A 17,869-nucleotide genomic window follows, 5' to 3' on the forward strand; every position below is an offset into this window, starting at 1 on the left:
TGGTTCCTTTGAAGTGGGTGGACAACTGGTGGTTATAAAGTGGAAATGCATCTTTAATTGTTACTCAGATCTACCTCTTGGTATTAAGTAACCAAAGTAAGCATGCTAAGTATATAATTGTGATTAACAATTTTGCCTTTTTCAAAATTGTGAATTTCATGGCGTTTGGTTTAAAACACGAACTACCGGGTAAATTCAATTGTTGGAACATTGCAATGTAATATATAAGTGATAAAAAGCAGAAGAAATACACCAACAGTGGAAAAGTGGGCAGGTATGAACCTAAATAATGGAATGCTTCAATGCAGTATTATAAATTTAATTTCATTTGTATGTACAAAGGAAAAAGGATGCATTTCAATATCAACAATTTTTCAGGATTTCATGGTTTTTAGACATTTTGATCAACAAGACCCCTTTAAGTAGAAATTCAATGACATCTAAATTTAATGACAAAAGAAAAAAAAATGTAACATTAATATATCTATAAATAGTTTTTTTTAGTAGCTAAACTTCATGCTCTTTAAAAAATCTAGTAGAGAGGTATGTAAAATTACATGTATTTGTTGATTTGTATACATGTATTAACATAGTAATGGTGATCTTCTCATCTGAAAAGTTTCTTGTTTATATAAATCTACATGTACCGGTACATATCTTTTCATTGTAGATTAAAACTGAACACGACACATAAAAAGGAAACATCATTTTGGTTTTCTCATTTCTTATATTAGCACTCGGTAATATAGACCCTTTAAATTTGTTAAACCTGATTGCTTTTAGCTAGTCATTACAGTATCAGTGCAGCTAATATTGTCCTTTTTGTTTATGTTTCATTTCATAAAATAAACAAGCATTTATGTTTACTTGTGTTGACCTATGCAATAAAAATAGTGAGTATCATTGGTATCTTTTTCCCTGACATCCAATAAGTCAACTAAAATCATTTTAATCTAGCCCTTTCACATTGGCTATGAAGCAGACTTTTGTTCTGATCAATTCTATGAAGCAAAAAATATCAAAATCTAAACAATTGGAGGACAGAAAGAACTACCGTCCTTTTATGAAATGTGGTCAGCCTGAATTTTTCCTAGAATTAAAAAAAAAAACACACACTTATTTTCCAACAAATCATTAATTAGATATTTATAAAACAACTTCTTTCTTAATTTACTACACTTACAACCTCTCATTAACAATATATACAAAATACATGATACTTTAATGCACATATAAATTGGCTTATTTTGTTCACTGAATATGTTCTTTAACAATGCACATACAAACAAACAACTGATAAATCTCAGCAATGACTTTTATACACCAAAAATAAATAATGCATGTACTAGAACTGTACAGACAAAGGTTTTCTGGACAGATAAAAATATTTCATTCATAAGAGAAAATAAACAGCACTCTGAATGTGGAATCATAACCCACTCATATCTCTCCTATAAGTCTATGTAATTATAGATTAAATAATATTGATAAATTGAAACTTTTTTACATGAACTATGCAATAAACTTCTACAATCATTTTTACAGTCATTAATGCTAAATGATTCGATTAACATGATTAAATCAGGAATTATTATGAAAATATCGTCGAAGATACAAATTGTCAAAAACAATTGATAATTTGCAAGTGGATTGTCTATCTCTATCTTTATTGTATTTCAAAATAAGAGTTTATGTATGAAGTAGATATTCGATGGAAAAGAAAAACAGGAGGTTCACAATGACACTAGGTGACAAATATTCTGGGAATCTTATTCACTGTATAGGAGAGGTTGAGTATAAGAGAACTGGGTAGCTCCAATTGTTAGATTGGAAAAACCTACAGATGGTCACCCAAATTGGGCTATAAAAGCAGATTATAAAATATTCTATTTTTTTGATTAAAAATCTAAACAAAATCTAGATTTTTCAAGTATACAAATTTGTTTTTTATAACACACTGTATTGAATAATAGTTTATTTTGGCATGCACAATCAATATTAATGTAACAGAAAACAGAGTCTCTCACATCCATGAAAACACATATCTAGTGTAGCTTGCCAAAAATGTGGGTATAATTCATCAGATTCTTCACCCACACCTGGATTTACATGGTCAGCTGCTTAACAAGTTACTGGCAAGCACAAGTCTTGTGTTGTCTTGGAGATGTCCTTGACACCTGAACACCGAGGCTACGGACAGCTGGCAGTGACTGTCTGCTTTAGAAGCACCACCTGAGATTTAGTCAGAGGAAGAAAATTAAATACATGTACATAATTATACATAAAATTAAGTTAAAAGTTTTGGATTAAAAATCAGACAAAGGTTTATAAATTAGTAAAACAAATTCACTAATAGGCTTGATTCTTTTTAGTTGGTAACATGCTAGATGTGTTGACATTTGCTATAAGTATGCTAAAGAACGTGATGTGTCAAAAATTCCTTTAAAATACGTCAATACAGGGTGTCTTCTATAATGAAGAGGCGAAGCTTGTTTTTAGAAACCTTCCACAGTTTAAACTATCATGGAAATTATATTCATCATATAATAAATTGTACTCACATAAACATTGCACATTTAGAAGTTCCAGCTTCAGCAGAAATCATACTCTGACTTCCTTTTCTGTTTGAGTGCCTTTGAAGAAAATCAAATAAAATGAAAATGAAATGCTTCTTTGCCTTTTTTAGAAATATATATACATTGTTTTCATTTTAATCATGGATATTCTTCCCTTAATATACATATTTTTGCTGCTGTCCATAGATTTACTGAAACATGTAGATTTTAAATTGATTTGTAATTTAATTGCATCACTTGAAAATATTATAATTATTATATTTTAATGTATTATTTGCATGACATATTGTTATATTTATGGAGAGGAACTAGTAAGTTGTAAGAACTTGTTTCCAATCCATTTGACTCGTTCAATAAAATATGTTCAACACAATATTTTGAAAGAAAATTGTGATAAACATGTATGAGTCATAAATACATTTATTGTCCAACCTTTTTAATTGCTGTCCAGTCTTCTATAATTTCTACATCCTTTAACATGTATACTATATAGGGCCCTAAAGAAAACCAAAATGATATCAGTATGATCTTCAGACAATATTTATTCTCAACAAAAATAATACCAGTAAATGGTTACTGATTAATGATAAGAGTTCATCTTGCAAAACATTTACATTTCAAAAAACTGAGTTTGTATTTAATTTATTACAATAATCTCACTAGTAAATTGCCAAAATTAATGTATAGTAGATAAAAATACATGGAGTTAAGATTATAAACCAGTAGTACTAAAAATAGAACTTAATACTGCTGGGGAAATGTTACATATCATTTGATTAACCAGAAGTCTCTGTCGAGACTGTAGCTCTACTGGTTTGTACTTATCAAAAGCCATTGCACTATTTTATGTATCTTTGTGTAGTCTACTTGTGTGCCAACTTATTTTGAAATCAAACTAAAACTGTAGAAGGAGTAGCGTTTTAAAGGAATTTCACAGAAATTTCTATTTCTAGTAACCGTGGTAACACCGTTCATCGAAATCAAAAACCGATGCACTATTCTATGTATCATAGTGTAGTCTACTTGTGTGCCAAGTTATATTGAAATCAGACCAAAACTGTAGAAGGAGTAGTGTTTTAAAGGAATTTCACAGAAAATTCTATTTTTAATAACCATGGCAACACCGTTCACCGAAATCAAAAACTCATGCACTATTCTATGTATCTTAGAGTAGTCTATTTGTGTGCCAAGTTACATTGAAATCAGAATAAAAACTGTAGAAGGAGTAGTGTTTTAAAGGTATTCACAGAGAATTCTATTTTTAGTAACCATGGCAACACCGTTCACCGAAATCAAAAACTGATGCACTATTCTATGTATCTTAGTGTAGTCCATTTTTGTGCCAAGTTACATTGAAATCAGAATAAAAACTGTAGAAGGAGTAGTGTTTTAAAGGTATTTCATAAAGAATTCTATTTTTAGTAACCATGGCAACACCGTTCAGAGAAATCAAAAACTCATGCACTATTCTATGTATCTTAGAGTAGTCTATTTGTGTGCCAAGTTACATTGAAATCAGAATAAAAACTGTAGAAGGAGTAGTGTTTTAAAGGTATTCACAGAGAATTCTATTTTTAGTAACCATGGCAACACCGTTCACCGAAATCAAAAACTGATGCACTATTCTATGTATCTTAGTGTAGTCTACTTGTGTGCCAAATTATATTGAAATCAGACCAAAACTGTAGAAGGAGTAGCATTTTTAAGGAATTTCACAGAAAATTCTATTTTCAGTAACCATGGCAACACCGTTCATCGAAATCAAAAACCGATGCACTATTCTATGTATCTTAGTGTAGACTACTTGTGTGCCTAGTTATACTGAAATCAGACCAGAACTGTAGAAGGAGTAGCGTTTTTAAGGAATTTCACAGAAAATTCTATTTTTAGTAACCATGGCAACACCATTCATCGAAATCAAAAACCGATGCACTATTCTATGTATCATAGTGTAGTCTACCTGTGTGCCAAGTTATATTGAAATCAGACCAAAACTGTAGAAAGAGTAGCATTTTTAAGGAATTTCACAGAAAATTCTATTTTTAGTAACCATGGCAACACCGTTCATTGAAATCAAAAACCGATGCACCATTTTATGTATCTTAGTGTAGTCTACTTGTGTGCCAAGTTATATTGAAATCAGACCCAAACTGTAGAAGGAGTAGCGTTTTTAAGGAATTTCACAGAAAATTCTATTTTTAGTAACCATGGCAACAGCGTTCATCGAAATCAAAAACCAATGCACTATTCTATGTATCTTAGTGTAGTCTACTTGTGTGCCAAGTAATATTGAAATCAGACTAAAATTGTAGGAGGAGTAGCGTTTTGAAAAATTGTTTACAGACAGACGGACAGACAGACAGACAGACAGACAGACAGACAGACAGACAGACAGATAGACAGACGGACGGACGGACGCCGGACGTATTACTATCGCATAAGCTCTTCTGGTCTCTGACCAGTAGAGCTAAAAAAAGAATCTATGATATCTTATACCTGACACAGAAACAGGTTTTTTCCTTCGTTCTGAAGAAGTACCGTCTATTTTCTTTTTACTCTTACTCATTGTTTGTGTTTCATCCCAGAGATCTAGGAAACAAAAATAAAATAACAAAAATGTCAAAGGATTTTGAACCAAAAAAGTAAAGCTTTATGTACAATATATTACAATTTGACTACAATGTATTACAAAATACAAAGTGAACAAAGTTGACGTGTACAAAAATTTTTTACTTTGAAAAATGTTGACTAAAGTCTTAATCATAACCAAGTTGTGCTAATCGCTAAGGAAATAAATACTAAATTTCACTGATTAAACACATACCTGAAGATATATCTATATTATGTCTATCTTCTTCTAGTCGGCGAATTCTATCCTCAAGTTCACCTTTGACACTATCATATAAAAGTTCCTTTTCACTCTACAGTGGAAAGAAACCATATGAAATGTTGATTCAAAGAAAGAACAATTAATGATACAAGCAGATTTACCATAAAATTAAAGTACAGAACATAATATTTATTTTTCTGATAAAGTTAATATAAGATTATTTGCAAAAAAATTATTCATGAATAATGCAACAAGTAAATGTTGGAATAGAATTTATATTTTACCTCTAAATTTTGCTGTGCAGCTAAAACCTCACTTTCAAATTTATTTTGAATACTGTCTATCCTGAATTCCCTTAAGATTCCTGTGAGAAAAAAAATTAATATAATGTTCACCTTCATTTTACTATCTGGAAAAAAAATGACAGAACACAAATTCAACACATACAAACTTTATATTATTGTTATAACTTCTTTAGTCTATCATCATTTTTCAAACATGGTAACATTTGAGGAAATGATTCTTGAATCATATGTTCTGTACAAATTTAATTGTACATGTACCACTAAAGTCAGGCTATCTATTTATATTCAGCCACATGCTAAGTTTCAATGCTTTGCCTATAAATTGAAAACAGATTATTTATAATACAATTATTTTTTAAACTAAATTTGTGCAGTAGAATGTAAATTGTCCAGAACTTTGACCTGCTACTTCTGTTCTAATCCTCATGTTTTCCTGTAGTTGTGCCAGAGGACTGAGGTATTCCAGGGCCCTGCCTGCTTTAACTTCCTCCAGTTTATGTTCAATTTGACCCATTCTCTCCTTGTAAAGCCTGTAATAAGTAGATGTCTTAATAAAGCTCATGGCGTCATGCCCAAAGCAGCTATCATTAAAGATATCTTATACATGTGAGAAACTTTGTTAGTAACAACTTACCTCTTTCCATATTTAAGGACATGCTAAAAATTGGTATATGTTTTAAAGAAAAGAGGATTAATTTTTTTTTTCATATACCAGCCTCGATTACATCATACATGTACATCTATGACATCACTGAATCAAGAAATGATTGTTTAATTTTAAGAAATAAGTAATTTTTTATAATCTGTTCTGCTGTTTTAGTCCAGAGACAACAGAAAACGCTTAAGAAGAATACAATGTTTACAATGGCAATGGTTCAAAATATATTCTAGAAAACTTACACTTCTTTTAAATCTGAGAACTGTTTTTCTAGGTCTGCCATATCATCTAGGCATTCTGTTTTTCTTCTTTCACATTCTTCTTCATCAAGTTCTGTAATATTTATTTAAAAATGCAATGAAGAATTAACGTTTAAATTGTAGGAATGCTTGTTCATGCACATGATGTATACTGCTAACAGTTTAAAATAGGATAAGGCCTAGATATATAAATAAAGTTTCTCAAATAACTCTAAATCGTATGAGCCAATCTTGAAATTTTTTTCTGTTATATTGAATACTTTTTGTATGTTAAAAATTCTAATTTCACAATTAAAAAACATAATCTTTGTCTCTTCTGTCTTCCAAGAAAAAAATCCTTTCAAGTCAGTGAAGTCCTCAGGAAAAATGGCACCAAAAGTTGCCATTTTGAGGAAAAGAAGTGAATATTGCTTCTCTTAAGAATATTTTTATAGACAAATGATAGACAAATTTCACATTCCTAAGAGTTATCTCCCGTATCGGCGTAACGCTTATTTTCCCCACTTTGTCCTTTGTAAGCTACCTGTTAATATTTTAAATTTTCAAACGAAATCGGGCAATTTCGATCTGTACCTGTATTGCCAGGGTATAAGGCAACATGAAAAACATAAAACATTATGAACATATACAGATTTTATTTCAAAGATACTGATCCATAAAGTTGGTAAGGTTATAGAGGGAAAACAGTGCCTTACAACGGTTGCCCCCAGATTGATTCCACAAAGGGGAATAACTTTTGTAAATGTGAAAGTCGTCTACTGCCACAGTAAAATAAACAGTGGGGGTTTAAAATAATGATTTCCTACTTTTTTTAATCGAATAGGAAACCCACTATTCATATTTATCAAGAAAGTTTGTCTATTTTCATTCATTATTTTTATTTTTTACTATCACAGAACATATTAACAGTACTGATATTCCAGAATGGTGCAAACTGGAATCGGGTTCGAATTATGGATGTTTCGGGACCGCGATGTTTCGGGACCTGACAATACGTTTCGGGACTTGGGTTAACACGTTTCGGGACTTGGGCTAACACGTTTCGGGACTTCTATATATTTTGTTAAGGAAATGAAATAAAACTTGTTTACTTGTATTTTTATGTTTATACATGTATAATTTCTTGGTTTTATACACAATTTATAATTTAAGAAGCACAGATTGGAGTTTTTATTAGTTTTAAAGTTTGCATGCGGCATGGAGCATGCCTGCCAAGAAAATCAAACGCCGCGATCTTGTCTCTTTCATTTCTTATTACAGCATTTTATATACTTGATATATTACGTTTATAAAGTATTTGGTTAACCAAAATTTAATTCAAAAAATATATTTTAGAATTATGTATTGATTTATTTATAGTGTTTGATACGAGACAGAGTTTGTAGAATTAAAGCCGGGACACAATCGCAACTGCTGTGTGAAGATCACGGACGTGTTTTTCTTTCTAAGTCTTTCTTTCTCTCCATTTTAATAATAATTTTAGGTGTTTGATTTCATAATATTTGTTTACAGAATTTACAAAGGCTCAAGCTAGCACATGTGCAGTAAAAACTTTATGTTTTACGGGTAGTAGTCTTTGAATTCATGTTTACTGTGTATACACAGACTACAAATCTCAATGAAACTAAATTATCGATCTTCGTATATACCCGAACAGTGCGTAATATTATGTGGTGTTACATAATTAGGTACATCACACACTGTAAATGATACTGTAAATAAATACTAAATGTTATTTAATTTGCAAATATTAAATTTTTCATGTTACATGTACGTTGTAAAAGTGTTTTAAAGATATTCCAGATTTAAAAAAAAATGACTACGTTAACAGGTCAACTTAAATTTTATTTTTTATGAAATTTCCACCTAGCCACATTAAATAGATAAAGCTATGAAATTTAAAATATTTTTAAAGACATTATTTGAAACGATACCAAATGAAATCATGTTGTTTATACCATTTAATGTTCTTTTTAAAAGTATCACGGTATTTTTGAAAAATCTACATTTAGGGAAAATGTTCTTGCAAAATTTGTAAAATATGTTTATTTACAATGTTTTGGAAACTTTAAAAATGTTTTCGTAACATTTCCAGGGATTCCAATACTATGCTAAAACTTTCTGAAAAAATATTTGAAACCGTTTGGGAAAAAAATAGACAAAATCACGATCAAAACATTTTGAAAACCTTTATATTTTGTTGAACTTTTGAGATGGGAAAATTATTACTGTTTTATAAATATTGTTTGATCTGGAATTATTTCATTTACCAATAAACAAACGATATTTTTTTTGCATAGTTTTAGATTTTTAATTTCTTAAAAAAATTTCATAAGAAACCACATAATCTTTTCAGTTCCCATTACCGGCGGCGTCTTTATACATGTACGTAACACTTCCCTATGGGATATGTGTACCTGGTCCTAGTTGTTGTTTTAACAATTAATACTGACATATTTTTAAAGATATATTCGAAGGTAGCTGGAGATCACTTGAATATTTTTAAAATATATATCATCAACCTGAGAAGCTTAAAGTTTGCCCTCCCCCCTTACCACACACTCAAGAAAAAATAACTAATAAAAAAAATTTGATAAGATTTTTAGAAATAAAAATGAATTTTGTAAAGATTTATTCTTATTCGTCTGTTATAGAAAAAACACATCAAAGTGTATCTTTATGACAATTTTTATTATATAAATGTTAAAATTCGGATTTAGCTTGAAATATTAAAATATTACGCATATGTGTACTTAGAATAATATGCTATATCACCATAATAAAATAATTTGTTGAGATCCCGAAAAAAAATTAACCCAAGTCCCGAATCGTCTTTACCCAAGTCCCGAACCGTCTTGTCGCTAGTCCCGAAACGTCGTATTAGTCAGGTCCCGAAACGTCGTGGTACCGAAACATCTTGCACCCAAAAAAAATAACCCAAGTCCCGAATCGTCTTTACCCAAGTCCCGAACCGTCTTGTCGCTAGTCCCGAAACGTCGTATTAGTCAGGTCCCGAAACGTCGTGGTCCCGAAACATCGTGCACCCTCGGGTTCGACATCACAGTTATGCTGAGAAAATTCGAAATAAGAGCTATCATTTCTACTAATCGCACTTTAAAAATAATAAAATGCGTAAATTTCTTCTCCTGAATAACTATAACAATCTACAGACATGCTATATCAATTAATTCAATGATTCATGGAATGTCTAGAAGGGATTCCCCGTCTTCCTCTACAAATTTTACCTGAACCATCTTCTTCCTCTGAACCCATTTCTGAGTCATCATCAGAACTGTTGTTGCTTCCCGGGGTTTCTTGCTCCATTTCTTCTTCCTCTGTTTCCGTTTTTCCGTTCTCCAAGACAGGCATTTTCATCATATCGTATCAAAATATTCACCTCATTTCCCAAACATTCAAAGTGCGCGTAGCGGAAGTTTGTGTCGGAATTAATGGCAATGCGCATGTGTATTGGAAAACCACACTGTTTCTATTTTTACATCATAGATACAACATAGGCGGATCAGAATACTTTCAACATAAATAAAATGTATTTTCTTCACTCCCATAAAGAACCAGGCAAAATTTATCACAATGATGGGACCGGTACAAACAGGCATGGGACAATGAGTTTTTTCATCGCAGAAAACCATGGGACAAAAACATTTTTTTCAGAGATACACTACTTAAGGCTGTTCAAAGTTAATTCTACGTTTAACATCACATCCAAAGTTCGAAACCTGCGAGGGAGGGAGGAAAAAAAATAAACAAACAATTTTTTTTAAACAATTGTGAATTTATTCAAATTAACCTATTCAGTACATTAAAAAAACATTATAATTGAGTAATAAGAGTATTGGATATCATGACAGCTAAGTCTAATTTCTCAATTCTCATGTAAATGGTTTGAGTCCTTTTTGTAAGCAAACAATATAGAATAAATTTGCAGGAGAGTGGCTTTTAACTAGGCCTCGTTGTTATTCTGGTTCGTCCGTCTGTCACACCATGTTGTTTTTAAATTAATTATCAAAATTAATTTTAAGTATTATAGCCATTGAAGTAATCTTTTTAGAATATATTGTTATATTCAGCCTGCGTAGGAGGATATTGGGTTGAGAAACCGACATGAATGGGAAGGGGGGGATTGAAAGGCAGTAGCCTAATTTTATAACAAAAAATTAAAAAAAAATATACCCCTTTGCCGGGGGGGGGGGGGGGGGTGTTGTTGTTGTTGTTATGTTACTCCTACTTCTAATCTCAGCGAGATGTCGTATAGGGACTAAAATTTTGTCTGGTGTCCCTACGACCATGTGCAGACAAAATTTTTAGTCCCTACAACATCTCGCTGAGATTCCCCTTAATTTTCGAAAATATGGTTTTGGTGGTGCTTTTTAAATTTGTAAGAAGAGTTCAGTGACCCATTTTTTGTTGTTGTAGAAAAACATTTTATATCCACATTTAATCTTAATGGACATCTATCTAATCTACACTACTATTCATTTTCCCAAAGATGACGTGATTACTTCCTTTTTTTAAAATGTAAGAAAAGTTCATAACACTTTTTTTTTTTTTTTTTTTTACAGAACACCAGTTTTTATTTTATCAGGAAACTGTCATTTTTCCAACCCCCATTTAGCCCCCCCCCCGGTGAAAATGAAAATTCCGAAACCTTAATGCATGTATACAGGACTCTAGCAATCATTTTTCAAAAGATAATTTGGCTATTGCTTAAAATTTAAGACGTGTTCCCCGGTCTTGGAACTAAGTTTTTTTTTTGTAGAAAAAGAGAATAAGTGCACATTTACATGTATTTAAGTTGTATGCCTTATATAACTGAATGAAATTTAGAGATTTTCATAGAGTATTTGTTACATGGTGCTTTTGAGCACTTCGTATTAATAAATTATTTTTGACCCGACACATATTTTTGGGGTCCCATAGCAAAACATGGACACTTCCATTCTTTCTGTAATATTGAAGGGTACCCTTCTCTTATCCGCAACTCCTCCTATACCACTGAAAAAAAATTAAGCGATACTTTTTCACAGATTCTTTATTACATAATGCCATTATGACCTCCCATTTTATCAGTTTTGATTTGACACTTATTACGGGTCTCCCAGAGCAAAACATGGACTTCGCCATTAAAATCATTTGGGAGTAGGGGTATCATTAGTGAGCTCATTGCTCACAGTACCTCGAGTTAACATCGATCATTCTCTCATTGCTTTATTTAGGCTAGGATTTTAGCAAATTTAAACAAATAAATTTACACATGGTTTGTGCCTTATGAGTTTGTATCTTTCAGTCATTAAATCATATGATAAGACAATTGCTGTAGTCAATACGATGATTTAGTCACCTTCATAGTACAAGATCTCCTCTTTCAGGATCGTTGAATATTGTATTTCTCAGATGGCTAGATCGCCGTCACATAACGACTTACGTATTGACCTAAAACAGCAATTATTATATAAATATTGCATGTAGTTGAGTGTAACATTGTACAATAGCTAATAAGACCCAAAGAAAATAAAAATTTTTTCCATTATTTGAGGATTATTGAAAATATACTCTGATAATTTGGTTTAGATTATTGGAGAGACTAACCGTGGGTCGATTTTGCGCGGGAAAACACCGCTGCCAAGCTGTCACACCTCTGATCAATGAATCTGAACACATGGTATAATAATATTGTGTCTTTGTTTATTGAATAAGTCGATTTACAAAACTTTTCTAAGGAAACCTAGCTGACGATGTTCGCCACGTCAATGATACGGACACGTTGCAACAATGACGAAGAAATTTTTTTTACGTAGCCTTCATACTTAATAACAAACCTAGTATTTCATTACAATTGTCCAGCAATGCCTACCAGAACTGGTACTGAGATAATTCTATGTATCCTCACAACTCAGATTATTGTCTGCTTAATTCATGGAATCAAAGGGTAAGAATTTAGAGACTTATATCGTATTAAACTAGATACGTGTATATATATTTAAATATCTATACTGTATTCTCATTCATTATGTGGCAAGCAAGTTTTGACCATTAAAAAATAACATGGAAATTCTGTATATACATATTCTTAGTAATAAAGGAATGCCTTTACTAAGCTTGAATTTATATCAATATGAAATAAATAATGGTACGCATTTTTATGTACAACAATTCATTTTCGATGAAATTTTGAATATAACACATAAAAGAATTATGTAATCTTTATTTTCACTTGTAATCATTCTTTAAATTTAAAACATAAAATAATTCTTTCGTCTATATACTTTTAATTTTGCCGATTTTGATCAATGAATTTAGAATATTTTAATTCATTTTTAGCAGTTTATCCTATTTTGCGTTTAGAAGAATTTTGATGTACATATTTTGTGCCATATTTTACAGAAATGCAATAGAAGCAGAAAAGTGTGACATCAGTAAATGGTATACCAAAATGTCTTCTGAAGGATTGTTTGATAGCTCAATGAATACCCAGCAGCAAAAATTACACAACACAATTCAGAAACTAGTTGTCCACGGTAAAAATAAACGTAACGTAAAACTTGTCGACTGTAAAATCTTAGAAATGTACGAAAATGAAATGAAGAAAGGGAAAGTCAAAGCTACCAATTCAAAATCTACAACAGAAACTTTAAAGGCAGCTGACAATTTAACAATTATAAAAAGCACAGAAAATACTCTATCACATAAGAATGACATAACCAAGATAGAGAATCCACGAAATGAGAACATTGCAGAACTCGAATCTCAGGAGGAAGCAGCCGAAAGAATATTCAGGGAAAGAGACAGAGAAAGCGAAGTGTTTGCAGACGATAGTGAGATTGATGAAACAGAACTAGATGAAATAATAGATGAAAGTAACAGTGATGGGGAATTTGATGACTCAGAAAAGCACAACGATAACCAAGCACATAAGTCCTGGTTAGATGACAAGAATCAAAATTCATTGGTGCAGAAAGAAATTCTCAGTCAAGAGCAAAACACGCATGACTTTGAAACAATCGAGACAGAATCAAATGGAACAAGTAACTCAAAAGAAATTTTACAAGAAAGAAATGCTAAAGACATATTTAAGTATATGGAAACCGGAGGAAAGACATGTCGAAGGTATACATGGAAATTACAAAAATACATGATTTTGAAAATATCCCCAAAAGAAAAAGTGGATTCAACAACCAAGGAAATTTTTGGATACAATTGTAAAATATCATATGCACTCTCGCCCTCGTACTGCTTACTACAAGTAAAAAACACAGCAATGTTTAATATGACACAACATATGTCAGACAAGCTGGAGAAAGGTACAGCTTCCTTAACAGATAATTTGCTTACTCCAAATAATCTAGGCAGTATAAATAAAAACACCAATAAAATCTTTGAAGCAGGAAAGGAGATGGAAAATTTAGTCGATCCCAATGAATTTTCTGAAGAGCAGGAAGGAATGCTAATAGATGGAAAATTTAACGAGGAAATTGACGACATTTCTTACACTGCTTATTCTGAAGATATGCTCATGTCTTATAACAATAAAGATTTACCAAATGATGCTGTACAAAGATCTTCGAATGAAGAAAACAACAATGAATATAAATCGCAGCAAACGTTTGACAGAAAGGTTTTGGAAGACATGTTGTCTTTGAAAACGGAAGAGTATACAAAGAAAATAAATGTTCTGGAATTAAATATAATAAAGCTTGAAAATCAGATGTTAATGGAAAAACTGAACAAAGAAAATCATTCCAGTACCATAGCGAGACTAGAGAATAGCATTCTTAGGTTAGAGAACGAGCTGTTAAGAATGAAACAAAGCTTCCATCATATGAAAATTGAAAATGACGAAATGAAGAGAACTCAACGAAAATACTTAGAACTAGGACACAGTTCTGAAAGTTACTCTTTACAAAAGCTTAATCACGACCAACTTCTGTCAGAACAACAGCAAACAATTATGAAACTGTCAGAGAAGTTACAAAACCAATCAAACTTGATAGATAATTTAAAGAATCGGTCCGAGGGTCTTGATGACCAAAACAGAATATTGTATGCAATGGTCATGAACCAAACTGTATTGATGTCACAAATTATGGCAAAAGTACAATCTCTTACTGAACAAACTCTACAACAACGTGAAACAGCAGAGAAAATGAAGCAAAAGTTAGAAAGTGGTTTAGAAGACGTCAGAGAATTAAAAAATAGCCAGGCAAATCAGGGACTGGTTGATCCAGCCACAAACTCAAAGGAATCATATCTTGATGATCTCTCAAACCAACTGCTACAGCAACTAGACGATCTAGTGTCAGATAAAAAACTAGAAAGTGGTGAAATAATTGAACAATCGTCTTTTGTTGGACAACTAAAAGACCAAGACGATGAAATCGATGAACAGTTAAAGGAGTATTTACATTACACCTCAATCACATCATCTGTCAAACTTCAGGAATGGTGTGACTCTAGTGCACATTGTTTTAAGGGCTTTATTATTATATCCGAGTGTGCACCGTACTCACCTTTTATTTTTGCTAATTGTGAATCAGAAAGCCTGATGTCATACTCTGAATCTGACAATGAACCAGAAAGTTTAGAAATCATTCCAAGAAGTGAAGAAAAGGAATCAAACAAAACAAAAGATTCTGAAACCTCAAAAAACGTACAGCCGCCTGATCCTGATGATAGGACGAGTGTTCAAAAGGAAGACAAAAATATCCTCCATGTTGATCGATACAATGAAACCAGTGAAGAGGAGGTTTTAAAGGCTATGGAAAAGACCATCGAAGAACTTGAACTTAAACAATCTTTAACAACAAAAAATGTGCAAAACGAAGACAAAGATATGATAAAAGAACAAAAAAGTATGAATACATGGGAATCTGATTTCGGTAAAGGAAGCGAAGACAATATCAATAAAATTAAAAGCGAAGTACACCCAAATTCTGTCGCAAAACATATGAAAAAAGATACAAATCGTAGAAACGAAAGTGATATCAGCGGCTCACATACGAACGAAAAATATATAGATGATTCTGGTGATAAAGCCAAATTACAAGAATTACAGAAGACGAAAAATAAAGATAGCAGTAATGAGAGTACGAATTTAGAAAATAGAGAACATAAAACTGATATAGCAAAAGGAAAAAACACATCAGTAAAGTATGTTGCAGATGGACAAAGTGACCCAAAAGGTTCGTATCAAATTATGATACTAAGTTTAATCAGATTATGTATATTCATCAATGTAACTTGTCTTTATCTTTCTGTATTTTAAGCTCACCTGAGCCAAAGGCTCAAGTGAGCTTTTCTGATCAAAAGAATCTGGGGGGATTAGGCGAGTCATATGCCCACGCAAGGACAGGTAAAATATCGAATTTAAAAATTCTAACAAATTCCACGTTTTGTTAAATTTGAGAGTTATTTATAATCCTCTGCATACAGTTAAGATAAAACCAGAATCAAATGACGTAGAAATTGATTGTAATTAACCCACCAAAATGGTAAAACGCTTTAGTAACCGTAAAAATGATAGAAATTGAGTGTTAAAACTGTGTTTTTTTTATATAGAGTGGGTCTGCATACCATTTTTTGTAAACAAATATTGAAAGGGTATGGAAAGATGTATCCTTTACCATTTTCAAAAAAATGGTACGAAGACCCACTCCATATAAAAAAGTTAGTTTTCCTACTTAAATTTGGGAATATATTCAAAAACTCCAAGTCCAATTGTGTGCTTGCTATACATATAGAACTGTTTGTTATTTAAAAGGAAATGTATATGCGACAGTCATAGCAGCGGTGTTAAAGCACCCAGTTATTTGTCGCGAGTGTTCGAATCACGCTTATTTTTAAGTTCAGGTTGAAATTTATAGATAAATATATTTTTTTCACTAAAAACAAAGTGAAAAAATAAGATAATAAATTTATTTACGGTCAATTAATATATCTCTTAAAATAAACAAGTTTTCAAGATATGTAACATTTTGAATGCATTCAGTCAAGACTACATTGCACAATCGAAATGTAAACAATCATGGGTAGACCAGCACGGTATGGCTGTTCCGTATGCAAAAACAGTTAAAAAGAAAGGTAAAGCGTACCATCTCCCAAACCCTGAAAACATATTTTATAGAACAATTAACACGCAGTATGAAAAGCATCACATGTTTAAAATACTGTAACGATAACAGCAAGGTTTAAAAATGTAGATTTGTCATTAGAACAGTGCTGTACAAAGTTTAAATGTTTAGGTAAATCGTACGACTATTCCGATATGCTTACAGAACGACAAAATTCGTGTGGGCATATGACTCGCCTAATCCCCCCAGATTCTTCGTCCGTTGTCTGTAGTTGTCTTTGTCGTCTTTAACTTTTCACATTTTCGACTTCTTCTCAAGAACCACAGGCCAATTTCAACTAAACCTGGCACAAAGTATCCATAGGTGAAGGGAATTCAAGTTAGTTCAAATGATGGACCACGCCATTATTTAAGGGGGATGTACAAGCCAATTGGGTCTAGTCTGGTGTAAAATAAGAAATACCAAGAATGCGCTTTATACTCTACTAAACTAAACCAAAGTTACTCAAAGTGCTAATGCACTAACTACCTACTGTTAGAGACCAAAATTAGTAAACAATTAAGTTTATTTTGTTTTAATTAGGAGGAAATTAATCGTGTTAGAACTGCGCAGCTACAGCATTAACGAGATGATAAATGCATTGAAAATGGTGTTAGTTTGATTCATTGATAATATGGCTACAACCATTTGTTTCGCTTTTTTCTTGTCATTTTCCATAATTCTGGAAAATTTGATTTTTCATATGGGTGTCTTCCTGGGGCAATATGTTTATTTCGTCCGCCATTGCTCTGTCAAACAGAGTTCGAATAACATTGATTTTAGAATAAATGCGACCATAATAACATCAAGACAAGAAATTACCCTGTAATAATCATTAGGTTATATTACTTACCACTTTTATTTGTTGCATCGCATCATCTGATTAATGAAAAACGCGATTTTAACCCCACTCCAGCAAATCGGGAAAAACTGTTCTGTTTACAGTTCGAGTTTCCTCGTTAAAATTATTCCACTGAGCACGTGGTTGGCATGTGCATATATCTGCTGTGGATATATCCGTTTATTACCATGATTATATTTAATTTTTCATGGGACAAGTCTTGATAATTTGTTGATTTCTTTAAAACTCAAGAAAAAAGATAAAAATGTCCTAAA

The 17,869-nt window shown here is 31.9% G+C and overlaps 1 protein-coding gene across 1 annotated transcript; it reads right to left on the reverse strand.

Annotated features, from left to right (window-relative positions):
- Positions 1–303: 303 nt before the first annotated feature.
- Positions 304–10,107, reverse strand: LOC134279870 (breast cancer metastasis-suppressor 1-like protein). The gene is made up of 9 exons (XM_062762287.1): positions 9,875–10,107; positions 6,612–6,702; positions 6,114–6,241; positions 5,691–5,770; positions 5,401–5,497; positions 5,073–5,165; positions 3,009–3,073; positions 2,562–2,633; positions 304–2,232 (listed from the first exon to the last, which is right to left on the reverse strand). Exons 1-8 carry the CDS (start codon positions 10,005–10,007, stop codon positions 2,592–2,594), a joined length of 729 nt encoding a protein of 242 aa, XP_062618271.1. The 5' UTR covers positions 10,008–10,107; the 3' UTR covers positions 304–2,232; positions 2,562–2,591.
- Between the last annotated feature and the right edge of the window lie 7,762 nt (positions 10,108–17,869).

Source organism: Saccostrea cucullata, unplaced genomic scaffold (assembly GCF_032062105.1).
Source record: "Saccostrea cucullata isolate Sc308-1 unplaced genomic scaffold, CSIRO_AGI_Scuc_v1 ctg6084, whole genome shotgun sequence".
NCBI lineage: Eukaryota > Metazoa > Mollusca > Bivalvia > Ostreida > Ostreidae > Saccostrea > Saccostrea cuccullata.